This window comes from Lissotriton vulgaris, unplaced genomic scaffold (genome assembly GCF_964263255.1).
Source record: "Lissotriton vulgaris unplaced genomic scaffold, aLisVul1.2 SCAFFOLD_643, whole genome shotgun sequence".
Taxonomy (NCBI): Eukaryota; Metazoa; Chordata; class Amphibia; order Caudata; family Salamandridae; genus Lissotriton; species Lissotriton vulgaris.
The window spans coordinates 344,819-358,114 of record NW_028254988.1 but is presented as its reverse complement, the minus strand read 5'-3'; the positions used below and the strand labels follow the sequence as shown (position 1 = coordinate 358,114).

At 43.8% G+C, this 13,296-nt stretch overlaps 1 protein-coding gene across 1 annotated transcript in view; it reads left to right on the top strand.

Moving 5' to 3' along the window:
- The window catches only part of LOC147659359 (RING1 and YY1-binding protein-like), a 338,398-nt gene extending 325,353 nt beyond the window's left edge, over positions 1 to 13,045 (top strand). The window contains exon 5 of the mRNA XM_086951802.1: positions 7,275 to 13,045. Within this exon, the coding sequence (XP_086807928.1) occupies positions 7,275 to 7,527 (253 nt within the window). The 3' untranslated portion in view covers positions 7,528 to 13,045. The remainder of the gene's footprint in view (positions 1 to 7,274) is intronic.
- Positions 13,046 to 13,296: the final 251 nt, after the last annotated feature.

Here is a 13,296-nt window from a genome sequence, read left to right as displayed (position 1 = left end):
GGCTTCGGGCCATGACTCAGAGTATGACGCCGAAGACGGGGAGGTACAAGACGAAGATGAGAACGTCGTCGATAAGGTAGGAGATGACGTGGAGGCCCTTGGGGCCGTAGAAGATAGCTCAGGCGAAGAGCTAGGCCAACACGGCCTCACAGAGGCCGAAGATGACGCACTCAGTAAGGCTCAGGTCGAGGGATCGCCACTAGGCCTTACCCAAGATCCACAATCTCATTCTACAGCCCCGCATAAAGGCCCGGCTTCGAACATTTCTAAAGAGCCTGCGGTTTCGAAACCACCATCGGTCGATACAAAGAAATCGAAACAGACAGCGTCTTTGCTGAAACCGAAAGTGCTTGTGCCTCTCGTCGGCTCCAAGGCCTCAAACCCCTCGGAGCCGAAGAAAACTAAAATAGCCGTTGCTGCCAGAAAACTCAAGAAGGTCGTCGAGCCAATGGTTGGGGCGCCGAAGACCAAGGTCAAGGCAGTCGAGCCATCGAAGCAGACGCCGAAGGGTGTCGATTCGCACAAAAGGCCCGCGCCTAAAGACGGGATCGATCCTCGGTCGAGGCCTACGGACAAGTCGAAGACTGGCTCCAAGGACCATGTTGAGTCAACAAAACCCACTCCGTTCATAACCAAAGAAGTGTCGGAGTCGCTCCAACGCATCAAGGAGAAGGGTACACCGGTCGGACCGAAGAAGGCCCCGACGCCGAAGTTTGTTGCACAAGTTAAAACCGCGGCGACACCTATCAAGTTTGGGTTACCACCCTCGGTGCGTCCGAAGATGTTCGAGCCGAAAAAATCTATCGGCGCCGCTACACGTGTCGACGGAAATGGAGGCTACGGAAAAGCCTGAAGACCATGAGCCGAGACAATTCATCAACTCTGACACTGGGAGACTGTCCATATACAAACGAAAGTTAATGCCAGAGGCTCCCATGGAATCCTATAAGATTCCCTTGAAGAAAAAGAGACTTTCTACAACTTCTCCAGCTCTTGTGGAACCCCACCATCACTATGGACAGGAACCTCAAAAATTTTCCCCAACATACTCAGATGTTGAGACAGGGGATAATGACAATGAGGATGACCTCTATCATGTGGACACTGATCCTGATGTTCAAGACCAACAATGGACGGACCCTGCTGACTCAAGGGATCCACAGACGGGCCCAGACACTTGTGTACTGTGTGAAAACGTCTCCTACTGAGGACACCACTGCTTTTAACGCCCTTATTGAGAGGGCAGCCAGTAATCATGACGTCGAGCTACAGGCTGACCCTGTGGACGAAGACTTTCTGGTCGACACTTTTTCAACTTCAGAATAGGCAGTCAAAACCCTACCCATGCTCAAAGGGGTCCTCAAGCATGCTGCTGACATTTTTAAAGATACCACTAGGGCCAGGGTGTTAAACCCAAGGATTGAGAAGAAATATCAGGCGGCCCCTGTGGACCCTCCTTATATAAAGGGACAGTTGCCATTGGATTCATTGGTTGTTTCTAATGCACGTAAGAGAGCGAACTCCCAGACTACAGGTGATGCTCCTCCTCCGGACAAAGAGTTGAAGGTTATGGAAACTTCAGGGAAAAGAGTAGCTGCGCAGGCGGTTAACATCTGGCGCATTGCTAACACTCAGGCACTCTTGGCCAGATATGACAGGGCACATTATGATACCCTTGAGACACTATTACAACACCTACCTGATCAGTACAAGGAGGGGGCAGAGCTACTCATCCAGGAGGAGAAACTCATAACCAATGCTTCTATCAAGTGTGCTCTAGACGCAGCTGACACTGCAGCCAGGGCCATCAACACTAGTGTTATGTTAAGACGACACGCCTGGTTGAGGATTTCAGGATTCAAACCTGAAATTCAAACTTCTATCCTCAATCAGCCAGTTAACCCAGACTTCTTATTCGGACCTGAGGTTGACACCACCCTTGAGAAACTTAAAAAGGACACAGAGACTGGAAAGTCTATGGGGGCTCTGCAGTCACAGCAGTTTCGGGGTGGCTCCTTTCGTCGCTCCAGTACTAGAGGCCCCTCAAGAGGCCAGTCAACGCAACAAACACAATACAATAAGGGAGGTTCACAATCCACCTACAATAAGAACAGCCGTGGTGGATATCTGGGAAACCACATCAAGGGCAGAGGCAGAGGAAGCAACAGTTCCAGATCCTCTACCAGTACCAAACAGTGACGCCCTGTCACTGCCCCCCGACCACATAACACCTGTCGGGGGAGACTACAACAGTTCCTGCCGGTCTGGAAATCCATCACCACAGACAGGTGGGTGGGAGACATTGTACAGTACGGGTATTGTCTGGAATTAACGTCCACTCCACCCAACATCCCACCAAGACACCGTCCTATGTCCGCAGAGCACTTACACTTATTGCAGCAGGAGGTCGTCAGCATGCTGCAAAAAGGGGCCATAGAGCTCGTGCCTGTAGAAGAACAAGGGTCAGGGGTGTACTCTCTCTACTTTCTAATACCCAAAAAGGACGGGTCGCTCAGACCTATACTAGACCTCAGGCCTCTAAACAGTTACATTCTGTCAGAGCATTTTCATATGCTCACCTTGCAACAGGTTCTGCTGTTACTCGGTCAGGGAGACTTCCTCGCAACGCTGGATCTAAAAGATGCGTATTTCCATATACCCATACACCCGTCACACAGACAGTATCTCAGGTTCACTATTCAACATCAACATTATCAGTTCAAAGTCCTCCCTTTCGGAGTAACGATGGCACCCAGGGTGTTCACAAAGTGCCTGGCAACAGCAGCAGCACACCTCAGGAGACAGCACATACATGTCTACCCATATCTGAACGACTGGCTTATTCAAGCAAAGTCGGCCCAGCAGTGTGCCAGCCACATGTCCCACACCATTCATCTTCTTCACAGTCTGGGATTCTCACTGAATTACCCGAAGTCACACCTTCAGCCCGCCCACGTGCGACAGTACCTGGGCGCGACAATAGACACTCTGGCAGCCAAAGCACAGCAAAATTCAGTGAGAATAAACAGCATGCAATTGCTGATACAGAAATTCAGACCTCAACGCTCGCTTCCAGCGTAAGTGTTCATGCAGTTGATAGGCATGATGGCCTCCTGCATTTTCATAGTCCCGCACGCGAGACTACATATGCGTCCGCTTCAGGAGTGCTTAGCACGTCAGTGGAATCAGGCTCAAGGACAGTTAAAGGACGTAGTGTTGGTGAGCGGTCGGGCATTCAACTCTCTGCATTGGTGGAACCCACGAAACCTTTGCAAGGGACAACCGTTCCAAGAGCCTGTTCCACAAATTGTACTGACGGCGGACGCGTCTCTCCAGGGATGGGGAGCTCATGTACTCCACTACACAGTGCAGGGACTATGGACAGCACAGCAAAAGAAGATGCACATCAACCTTCTGGAACGGACTGCAATCTTCATGGCGATGAAAGCTTTCAAGGTACACTTGTGCAACAAGGTCGTGTTGATCCGGACGGACAACATGACTGCCATGTACGACATACAGAAGGGAGGAACACACTCTCCACAGTTGTCTCATCTGGCTCAGAGCATGTGGAAGTGGGCCATTCAGATGAACATCTTCCTCATGGCGGAACACCTCCCGGGAAAAGACAAACAGATGGCGGATCTGCTCAGCAGACACAGCCACCAGATGCACGAGTGGGAGATGCATCCATCAGTACTCCAACCGTACTTCCAGCAATGGGGTCATCCACAGATAGACCTGTTCGCCACAAGGGAAAACGCAAAATGCCAAAGCTTCGCAAGCAGGTTCCCACACCCGCAGTCCCTGGGCAATGCAATATGGATGAACTGGTCAGGCAAATTTGCGTACGCTTTTCCCCCAGCACCTTTGATACCGCTGGTGGCACGCAAACTACGGCAACACTCGATGACCCTCATCCTGGTTACTCCGATGTGGGCACGCCAACCATGGTACACCACGTTTCTAGAACTATCCGTGGTACCGCATCAACAGCTACGCCTCACACCCAGGCTTTTAACGCAGAGCCATGGAGACATTCAGCATCCAGATCCGCAACAGCTCAACCTGGCGATCTGGCTCCTGAAGTCCTAAAATGTGGCTACCTCAACTTGCCGCCGGAATGTATGAATATCATCAAGGAGGCAAGACGGCCCACAACCAGAGCATGCTATGCGGCTAAATGGAAAAGGTTTGTCATATATTGTACCAACAATGACATTAACCCATTGGATGCATCTATTCAAAACATCATCTGTTATTTGTTGCATTTATACAGATGTAATCTAGCGTACAGTTCCATTCGCATACATTTATCCGCCATAGCAGCCTATCTTCAGAACAGGCAGCACCTCTCATTATTCAGAGTGCCTGCCATGAAAGATTTTCTGGAGGGACTTTAAAGAGTGATCCCTCCCAGACATCCACCGTCACCAGTCTGGAACCTGAATGTGGTCATCACCAGATTGATGTGGGACCACCTTTTGAACCTCTACACTCTTGTGAGATTCAATTTCTGACTTGGAAAGTTGCTTTCCTAGTGGCCATTACCTCACTGAGGAGAGTTAGTGAACGCCAGGCACTCACCATTCAAGAGCCATTCATCCAGGTCCACGCAAATAGGGTGGTATTACGCACCAACCCTACATTTATGCCTAAAGTGATTTCACAGTTCCACATGAACCAGACCATAGAACTGCCAGTTTTCTTTCCTAATCCGGAAACTGTCGCAGAGAGATCCCTACACACGTTAGATGTCAAAAGGGCTCTAATGTACTATATAGACAGAACAAAGGATTTCAGAAAAACAAAACAGCTTTTTGTTGCCTTTTCTCCACAACACAAAAGCAACCCCATTTCCAAAGCAGGAATAGCCCGGTGGATCATTAAATGTATACAGATTTGCTATGCAAAGGCTAAACGCACACTAACCATTCCACCACGTGCACACTCCACACGTAAGTTAGGAGCGTCCATGGCTTTCCTGGGGAATATTCCTTTTTGAAGAGATATGTAAGGCAGCCACTTGGTCCACCACACATACATTTACGAAACCCTACTGCGTAGATGTGCATTCTAAACAGCAGGCAGCTGTAGAACAGGCTGTTCTCAAAACTCTTTCAGACTGCTGCAGCTTGCACGGGCAGCCGCCGCTAACAGGAGGAACTGCTATGTAATCTATGCACAGATATGAATTCAGCAGCCCACGTGCTTTGAACCGAATATGCTACTTACCAGTATGCATCTGTTCTTGGCATGTAGGGCTGCTGACATTCATATCGCCCACCCTCCTCCCCGGCGCCTGTAGCAGCTATAGCATTCAGAATTATCTAGCATGGACATCACTCACTGTATTACACTCCATCTCTGCCACAATGGCGAAAAAACAATCTGAGGATGGAGAGGATGCCCATGCGCACTGTAGTCCAGGGGAGGAGCCACTTATCTTGTGATACTTCAAAGACTCTTCCAGGACAACAATGTGCAATCATCCGGACCCAACACTAGGCGGCGATCTATGCACAGATATGAATGTCAGCAGCCCTACATGCCAAGAACAGATGCATACTGGTAAGTAGCATATTTGATTAACAATGCTTTAAACATCGTCCTGCCCACTCTGCGCTACCTCTGGAACAAGCCCTATTTCCTCTCCCTCTTTATTCATTGTGTCCCTATTCTCCTGTACTTTTGTGACTTACTTTTTTTCTGGCGTGTGCAGAAACGGTCGGACGTTTTCGTTTCGATATAGCACCCTCCCTCCTCCCACATAGTTGTCTTGTATTAATCTCATCTTCCTGGACCTCTGCCTCTATAGTTTCATTTATAGTGTTGTCCGCTACAACTGACCCTGTAAGGGCTATGGTGTCATTAGGCAATTGCGTTGGCACTTGTGTAAGAGTAGGTGCCTGAAGGTATGAGTTTGGGATGAGGTGTACGTCTGCTAGCGTCTCAATAAGAGCGAGACCATCAGTATGTTCAGGGGTTCTAGCAGAATCTATGTGGTGCAAGGACAATCTTTTTGCCATTGGAGGGTCCTCTGACAATCTTCTGGCCACCGCGAAGTCCTGTGACACTCTTCGCTCCATTAAACTTATGCCCTGGTCTATTACCGAGTTAGCTCTAATAATAAAGTTATCAAGGGTACCTATTAGCTGTCCTCCCCCCTTTGCAGCCTTGCTCCTACTTTCACGGGTGGCCATCCTGAAAGACACTTGATCTATGATGATACACAGGCACTCGTAATCAATAACTTAATATAGAGTACATACAGTTTTTAATCCCACGAGGATTTAAACACAGTGTGGGGTGGCCCGGTCCGGTCTTAGTCGGTCTGTAACGGGCTAGAACGGGCCCGGGCTTCGCCCGGCGCACGCGTTCCGCGTGCTCGAATGGGAGGGGTGAGGGGGGGAGTCTAAATAGCGGGCGGTGGGGGCGGGAAGAGGACCAGCTGCGGCTAATCACCAACCGCTCTGCATGCTGGACCTCGCAGTCCCGCGCTTTGGTGAATGCGACTCCAACTCTAGCACTCACTGTCCCAATTCAACAGGTGGACACTCCCAGTTCTCCACAACGCGAGCGGCAGAGCGGGGGCCGCGAGGAGTGAGGTCTTTGGGCGAGGTTAACAAGCGGTCACCACAGTCATCTAGCTCTCCCTCTGGTAGTACAACCAGGTCCAATACTGGAGTAAGAAAATAAGTTACTTACCTGTAACTGTAGTTCTCCAGTATTGGATTTTTGCAGGTGTATCGTTTGCACGCTTGCTGTAAAAATCTGAGGGTCTTAGGTTTTCTCAGGAGTGTTTAAGAGGGTGAGAGGTCCTGGTGGGTTCAGGGTTGACATTTTGCTCTTTTACAAAACAATAGAGAGGGTTTAAAAAACTGAAATGAGTTTAGGCCTTGTTTCTGCTTTGTATTAGTCTTTGCATTGCTATTTTGATGTACCAGGGACTTCCATCTTGACGATGGGGAATGATTCAAGCATGTGAATCTAGAAAGATTCCAATACTGGAGAACTACAGTTACAGGTAGGTAACTTCTTTTCCTTCTGGGTGATATTGGTTCACACCACTTGCTATGGAAAGAACCTGCAGAGAATTGACTTCAAGGTGGATCTTTGCACGTTTAAGATTCTGAAGTATTCTTGTCCTTAAACTGTAGCGTTTAGAATTTGTAAGTTCTGATCATCTTTGCGTTTTTCTTTGTTGCTGTATGTGATAAGAACTTCAGAAAACATGTTGAATGGATGTATAATCAACCATTGTCTCTTCTTAGACCCAGGCTTAAAAATGTGGACAGGAGTACTGCCCAACAGCTGGCAGTAACCGTGGGCAATGTCACAGTAATCATCACAGACTTTAAAGAAAAGACTCGCTCATCCTCCACGTCGTCCTCTACGGTGGCCTCTAGTGCTGGATCTGAACAGCAGAACCAGAGCAGCTCTGGGTCCGAGAGCACCGACAAAGGCTCCTCCCGCTCGTCAACGCCAAAGGGTGACATGTCGGCAGTGAACGATGAATCTTTCTGAGAAGGAATTGCACATGGAATTGTGAAAACTTTGATTCGGGGTATGAAATCCCACCTTCCAGCTACCTGTGATGCTTGCTGTCCTGGATATCCTTCTGTGCTCCCGCTCTCCTGGACATGAACCTCTTGCTGAAGCTGCTGGGCTCACACGTGGTAGACTGGGCCATTGACCACCAACGGATTTCATGCCCGGATGATTGCTCCCGCCACTTTTATGTATTCCATTGTTTTACATGATTTTCCTAATCATTTATAATTCAATGTGCGCCTGACTATGTTTTCTATACAAATTCCTGTGCACAATTTTCCATGGACAATAACTATTTTTTATTTTTTTTATTTATTGCAATCACAAGCCCATCTTCTTTCTGTATACCCTTTTCTACATTTTATTTTGCCCTTGATACCGTTTTCACTTGTACCACATACAACCATTTTTTATACATCTATATAGATATAAATGTGTATATAAATAAGTATATATAAAGGGTTATTTGAAACCAATACATGGAAACACTGGTGCTTGATACACTGTAAGTGACGAGACTATAAAACACTTCTGATTTAGGACAGATTTGGACATTTCCTCACACAGGTGCTAAAAATTACTGTCCATGAAATGTCTGCTAAGTACAACTAAGATGTACAAAGACCTTTTTTTTAATTACAGACTCAAAAATCTAACTAGGATTCCAAACTTACATGATAGCACCAGAGCAGATTGAACTCTCCTGTCGAGGGATTCAAGCCAGCAGTGTAATTGCCGGTCGTAGTGCATTTGTAATGCATTTTATCATTGCATACTCTTGTACACTGTCACTTTATAATGTCTTATGTTTGCTGGTACACAAACATAGCTAAAGTACGTAAGTCAAACCCTTGGGACATTAGGGATACAGTTTAACCAAGACATAAGTGAAACTGTAAGACTTACGGGGATGGTTCGAAATCTCTCCGTCGTGATGGTATCGCTCGTCCTTAGTTGCCAACTTTCATTAAAGTCCATGCCTTACCGGAGTGAAGACCAATTTGAAGATTTGTGATCACCAGAAGTTAGTCTTGGTCCAAAATTCTGTAGCATATAAACCTAGTTCTTTAAACTGCTTTTCAACACTTTGGCACTCGATGCAAAACCTATCCTGCACATCATAATGTATGGAGGAGGAGAGCTTTGCCTGTAAGATAGGCCCTCCCGGCATCCTCCTCTCTGTATAATGATGGTGGGGTGAGTATTTATCTTGACACAACTATCGCATGTATTCCTCTGCGGAAAGGCAAATGAACATATGTATAGCAGATCTGGGGCTCCACCCACCTTTACTATATTTTGCTTAAAATACACAGGCAATAAGTTTCAAGTGAACATTTGTTTTTGGTCTTAAAGTGTCCAAGTGGTACTTCGAATTCACATTACTACTCGAAAGGTCAACTTGCAAAAAGTAGAACAAAATTGACCCCCACCCCACTAAAACTCCAATACTTTGACAGTCCTAGAAAAGTCAGGAATGTTTGTGGGTTCTCTAGTGAATGAACAAGCAGAGAATTCGTGTTACTACACTCGTCATGCAGTTTGAAGCCTCTTTCTTTTTGTTCCGGGTTGGTTGGTTGTTTCCTGATGGAAGGCTGTGACATTTATAAAGCGCCATCCGAGCTCTATATTGTAGCCCGGAGTGTCCAATATAGAAGACACTTTGTGAATTGAAATCCATGGATTTCCCATGAGCGTCAAATAACTATATTGATATGTTTGCCTTTCAAGACAAACGTTGTTGTGCAATCACCTTCCTTCTCGCAACGCCCAGAAAATACTTAAATGCAAAACATGTTATGCAGATATTAGTTCTTCATGAACAATGAAATGCAGAGTAGAGCGATTGTGTCCTTTTATCAAGTGTGAAAAGCGGATTTTTTTTTGTTCTCTCCATTTTGTGGCTTGAAACCTTGCTGCAGGCAGTAGGGACTGTAGAAGCATTGTCACCCCCCCCAGGCCATGCCCCACCGTGCTTGCTCCACAGTGGGACTGGTTTACTCTTGAATCCATTGTCCTCTAACATAAACAGTCTCTTGTTAGATGCTTGTCTGCCTTTGTTCTTTAGACAGCAGGTTGCGCTAAATACTCTTGTAATTTGATTTGTGTACCTTTAATCGGCAAACCTAAGCAATCTATAAAAGATTCACAGCTGCCGCGTTGTCCAATGTTATTTCCAAATTTTAATGTGTACTTATTTATCATAGTTTATCCTTTGTTGTCTTAGAAAAGTATTTATTTATAATATAGCATTCTTTGCGTTTTGTACTCGTGCATGTTTCTAAGGAAATCTTTTGCTGCCTGCACCCCAGGATAATGGGCAACTGTGAAATCTGGATTTAGAGTTTGATTCTTCTGGTCACTTATACCTGAGGTTTAAATTGCATATGGTCATGCATTTTGGATCATTCTTTATTTTTTATTTTTTTTATCTGTGATGCCAACATTTCGAGCTCTACTCTCGCTGCATTTCAAGAAGTCTAATTTAGCCACAGAGGTTAGTTGGCTCCTCTAGGTTTTTTTTTTTTTTTTTGCACACAACTAAACATCTTCAAGTGTAGCTAATTCCTACACACACTAAAGAATCCTCCAGAACAAAATACACAACATTGAAAGGAGCAAATTACAATAAATTTTCAAGTGCTTGATTAGGTCGCTTTGCATTTTAATAGCTTTCTGTAACTTGCAGATTCCACTCTGTAGGATGGATTGACTTATTTGCTCCTTGACTCCTGGCTCACTTGGACCTTAGTATTTATAAGTAAACTGGTTTGCAGCAATTTCTGAAATCAAGTCAGCAAGTTACTTGGTGTTAATTAATGAACTTTTCTAATGGTGGTAGTCGGCTTCTCATCTGACAGATCTTACCTCTTCTTGTCCACACCAAACACCTGTTCTTGAAATGAATTTCACTCTATGCATTGAACCCTTTATTACTTGTGTTCTCGAGCGAGAACTATGCAGGGCTGTTAGCAAAAGGAGAGGTGATTGTCACAGTGAAGTGGAGTTTGAAGTTTAGCTCTTGCAGATGGAGCTTTTAATGGTATTTTGGAGCACCGAAGGGACACATGCTTTTTCACTTGTTAGAATATTAGCTGCGTGGGTATCAGAATATCAGAAACTCTCGATTTTTTCTGCATCAGATTGGTTACTGTGATTTGTACATGATACAAATGTTTAAACTGTGATCGGCCAACACTGTTGAAGATGGGCTACGTGTCTGCCATTCTTTCAATTTGCAATATTTCTTGGTTTACAACTGGTTGAAACAGATGTGTTGTTTTTTACCCCTACATGGTTCCACCAACTAAATGAACCTTTTTTTATTTATTTAAACCCGAAGGTGTAACCTATCTAGTTAACTGTGATCTTGAAGCTGCATTCTTTCAATCGTATTCGTACACATCAGTTCTGAATTCATGCCAATATGCTGCTGCTGCCTCTTTCTAAATCCCGATGAAATCCAGACTAAAAAGGCAGATCTCTGCAAATGTAACTAGAACAGATGGATCATGTACTTTTGCTTCCATAGTAAACTCCTTTACTTCACCTTGATACTGACCCTCCCCGTGAGAAGACATTTCACTGAACTGAAGATCACCATTTTCATTCCCTTTTTTGTATGTAGTTCTATATATTGGTAAATCCAAAGCATTTGAAACTAGTGAAGAGGTTGTAAAGATAAATTTTGATGGTAGGGTGGGTGAGAATAAGTAGTTCTCCATCATCGTATCTCTCGTCTAGTCACACACTTGGCTCATTCTCCATAGTCAGGTTGAGAATACTAGCCTCGCGACATTGAATAATTCAAGCATGTAAATGTATAAAAGGTAGAAGGGCTGGAGAACTGGTGTTACTGGTCAGTAATTTATTTTGCCTTGACTATAGGAAGCAATGCTAATAGATCTATGCACGGAAGTGAAACTAAATGATAAAGCTCCGGTTTTTGGATATGTGTAAACAAACTGTACATACGGTTCCTCATACGAAACCAGTAAACCTTGCAGTTTTGTCTCTTCATTCAGATGTCTTTTTATGAAACTTTCTTTCACTTGACTCACTCAAATTGTATTGTGATGTCTATAAGAATCACAGAAGTCATGTTTCTAGTTCTATACATGCTGCAAGAGGAAAGTTGACCTTGGGACAAGTCATAGATACTAAAATGGTTAGGTTTACTGTACCCACCTATTTTTTCACATTTGCTGGCTTGAACAATAAATGCCATTTTAACATAGGTGTCCATATATTGCTTATATTAGTATGTCATACAGGTATATCAACCACCTTTGTATCTCTAGTCAAGGCGGCAAACTAAGTTTAAAAATAAGGGGACCGTTGACCAATAATTTTCAAACTATCCAAACGGTTTTGGGTACTTTGAATATTTGGAAGCTTCAAGGTGATTGACAAATTAAGGCACATGAACTGCAATGGGAGGCCATGGGTTAGAAGGTGGGATGCAATATATTGCATTTACATTTTAAGTGCATCAGGAAATTTCTTGTGTGAATAATTCAAAAACCATAACATGAAAGGCAGCCAGATCACAAAGGTACATGATACATGTGTCCTAGATTTACTGATTGAAGTCTTTGTGACAATGTAGTGTATTTTAGAGGTGGAATGGGGTAATGTTAAGTTATGCATAGGCATAGAGAAGCCACACACGTAAATACAAAGGTGTGAAACACACATTTCACTGGTAGAAGGAACTGGTGAGAAAAGCACAGTTTGTTTTCAAGTTTATAGTTTCAAAAATGTTTGCTTAACTATTGCAGTTTGATATTGTCCTAATGAGTTCATGAAGTACTTAATACAGGTCACATTCTTCTTAATTTTAAAAAGAAAATACTAATTCAAAGTTAAATACTCCCTTCATAAATTGGCAGGATCTCAGTGATTTGACTTTCACTGAAATATTTTGTATTCCTTCTGAAGATCATTGTCCATCTACTTTTTAAAGATTCTATCTTAAAACATTAAAGTTTATTAATAGCTGACTATATAATAACCTTTGCTTGTATGTAATAAAAATGGTTTAATATCCAACACTTAGAGTATGACAATGAAGCTGAACAGTTTTTAATGCGCAAGCAGTTCTGTTCTTGTGTACGACTTGTAACCTTAATTTACTGTGTAAAGATGGTTACATTATTTCTTTAGCTTTGTTTGTTGGAGATACAAATCTAGAATGCTTGTCAGAGTATGTCAAAACATAATCTTATCTTGTGGATTTTTTTATGTTCCTGTATTATAAGAGCAACATTTTTCGTTGGCTCCTAAAGGCAGCGTGTATAAAGCATTCAAAAAATTCTGCTCTGTGAAGTCTTTAAGCTGATGGTATGTTAGATTTGTTTTTATCTTCATGCTAAATTGTCTTAAGTGGTTATGTGAACTTGTCAAATCACAAGTCTTAAATGTTTTGGGGAAAATTTATTGGACACTGCTCTTTGTCTAGCAAATAAAAGATGTTAATATATTCCTGTTACTGGCATGTGCACGACTATATTATTAGAAGCCACTTTATCATTTTCTTTCTTTAAATGGAAATGAATACTTATGAATTCTGCTTGTAGTTTTTTCACAAATAAAATCATAAAATGTATTTACATCTGAAATGTTAATAGGACAAATTTTTTCCTAACTCTTCTAAAATAGTGTTTCAACAATCACTGTCCATTGAATATGGACACAAGTAAATGTTCCATTGCAAAGGTCTTAGTCTTGTGGTGGGACCAG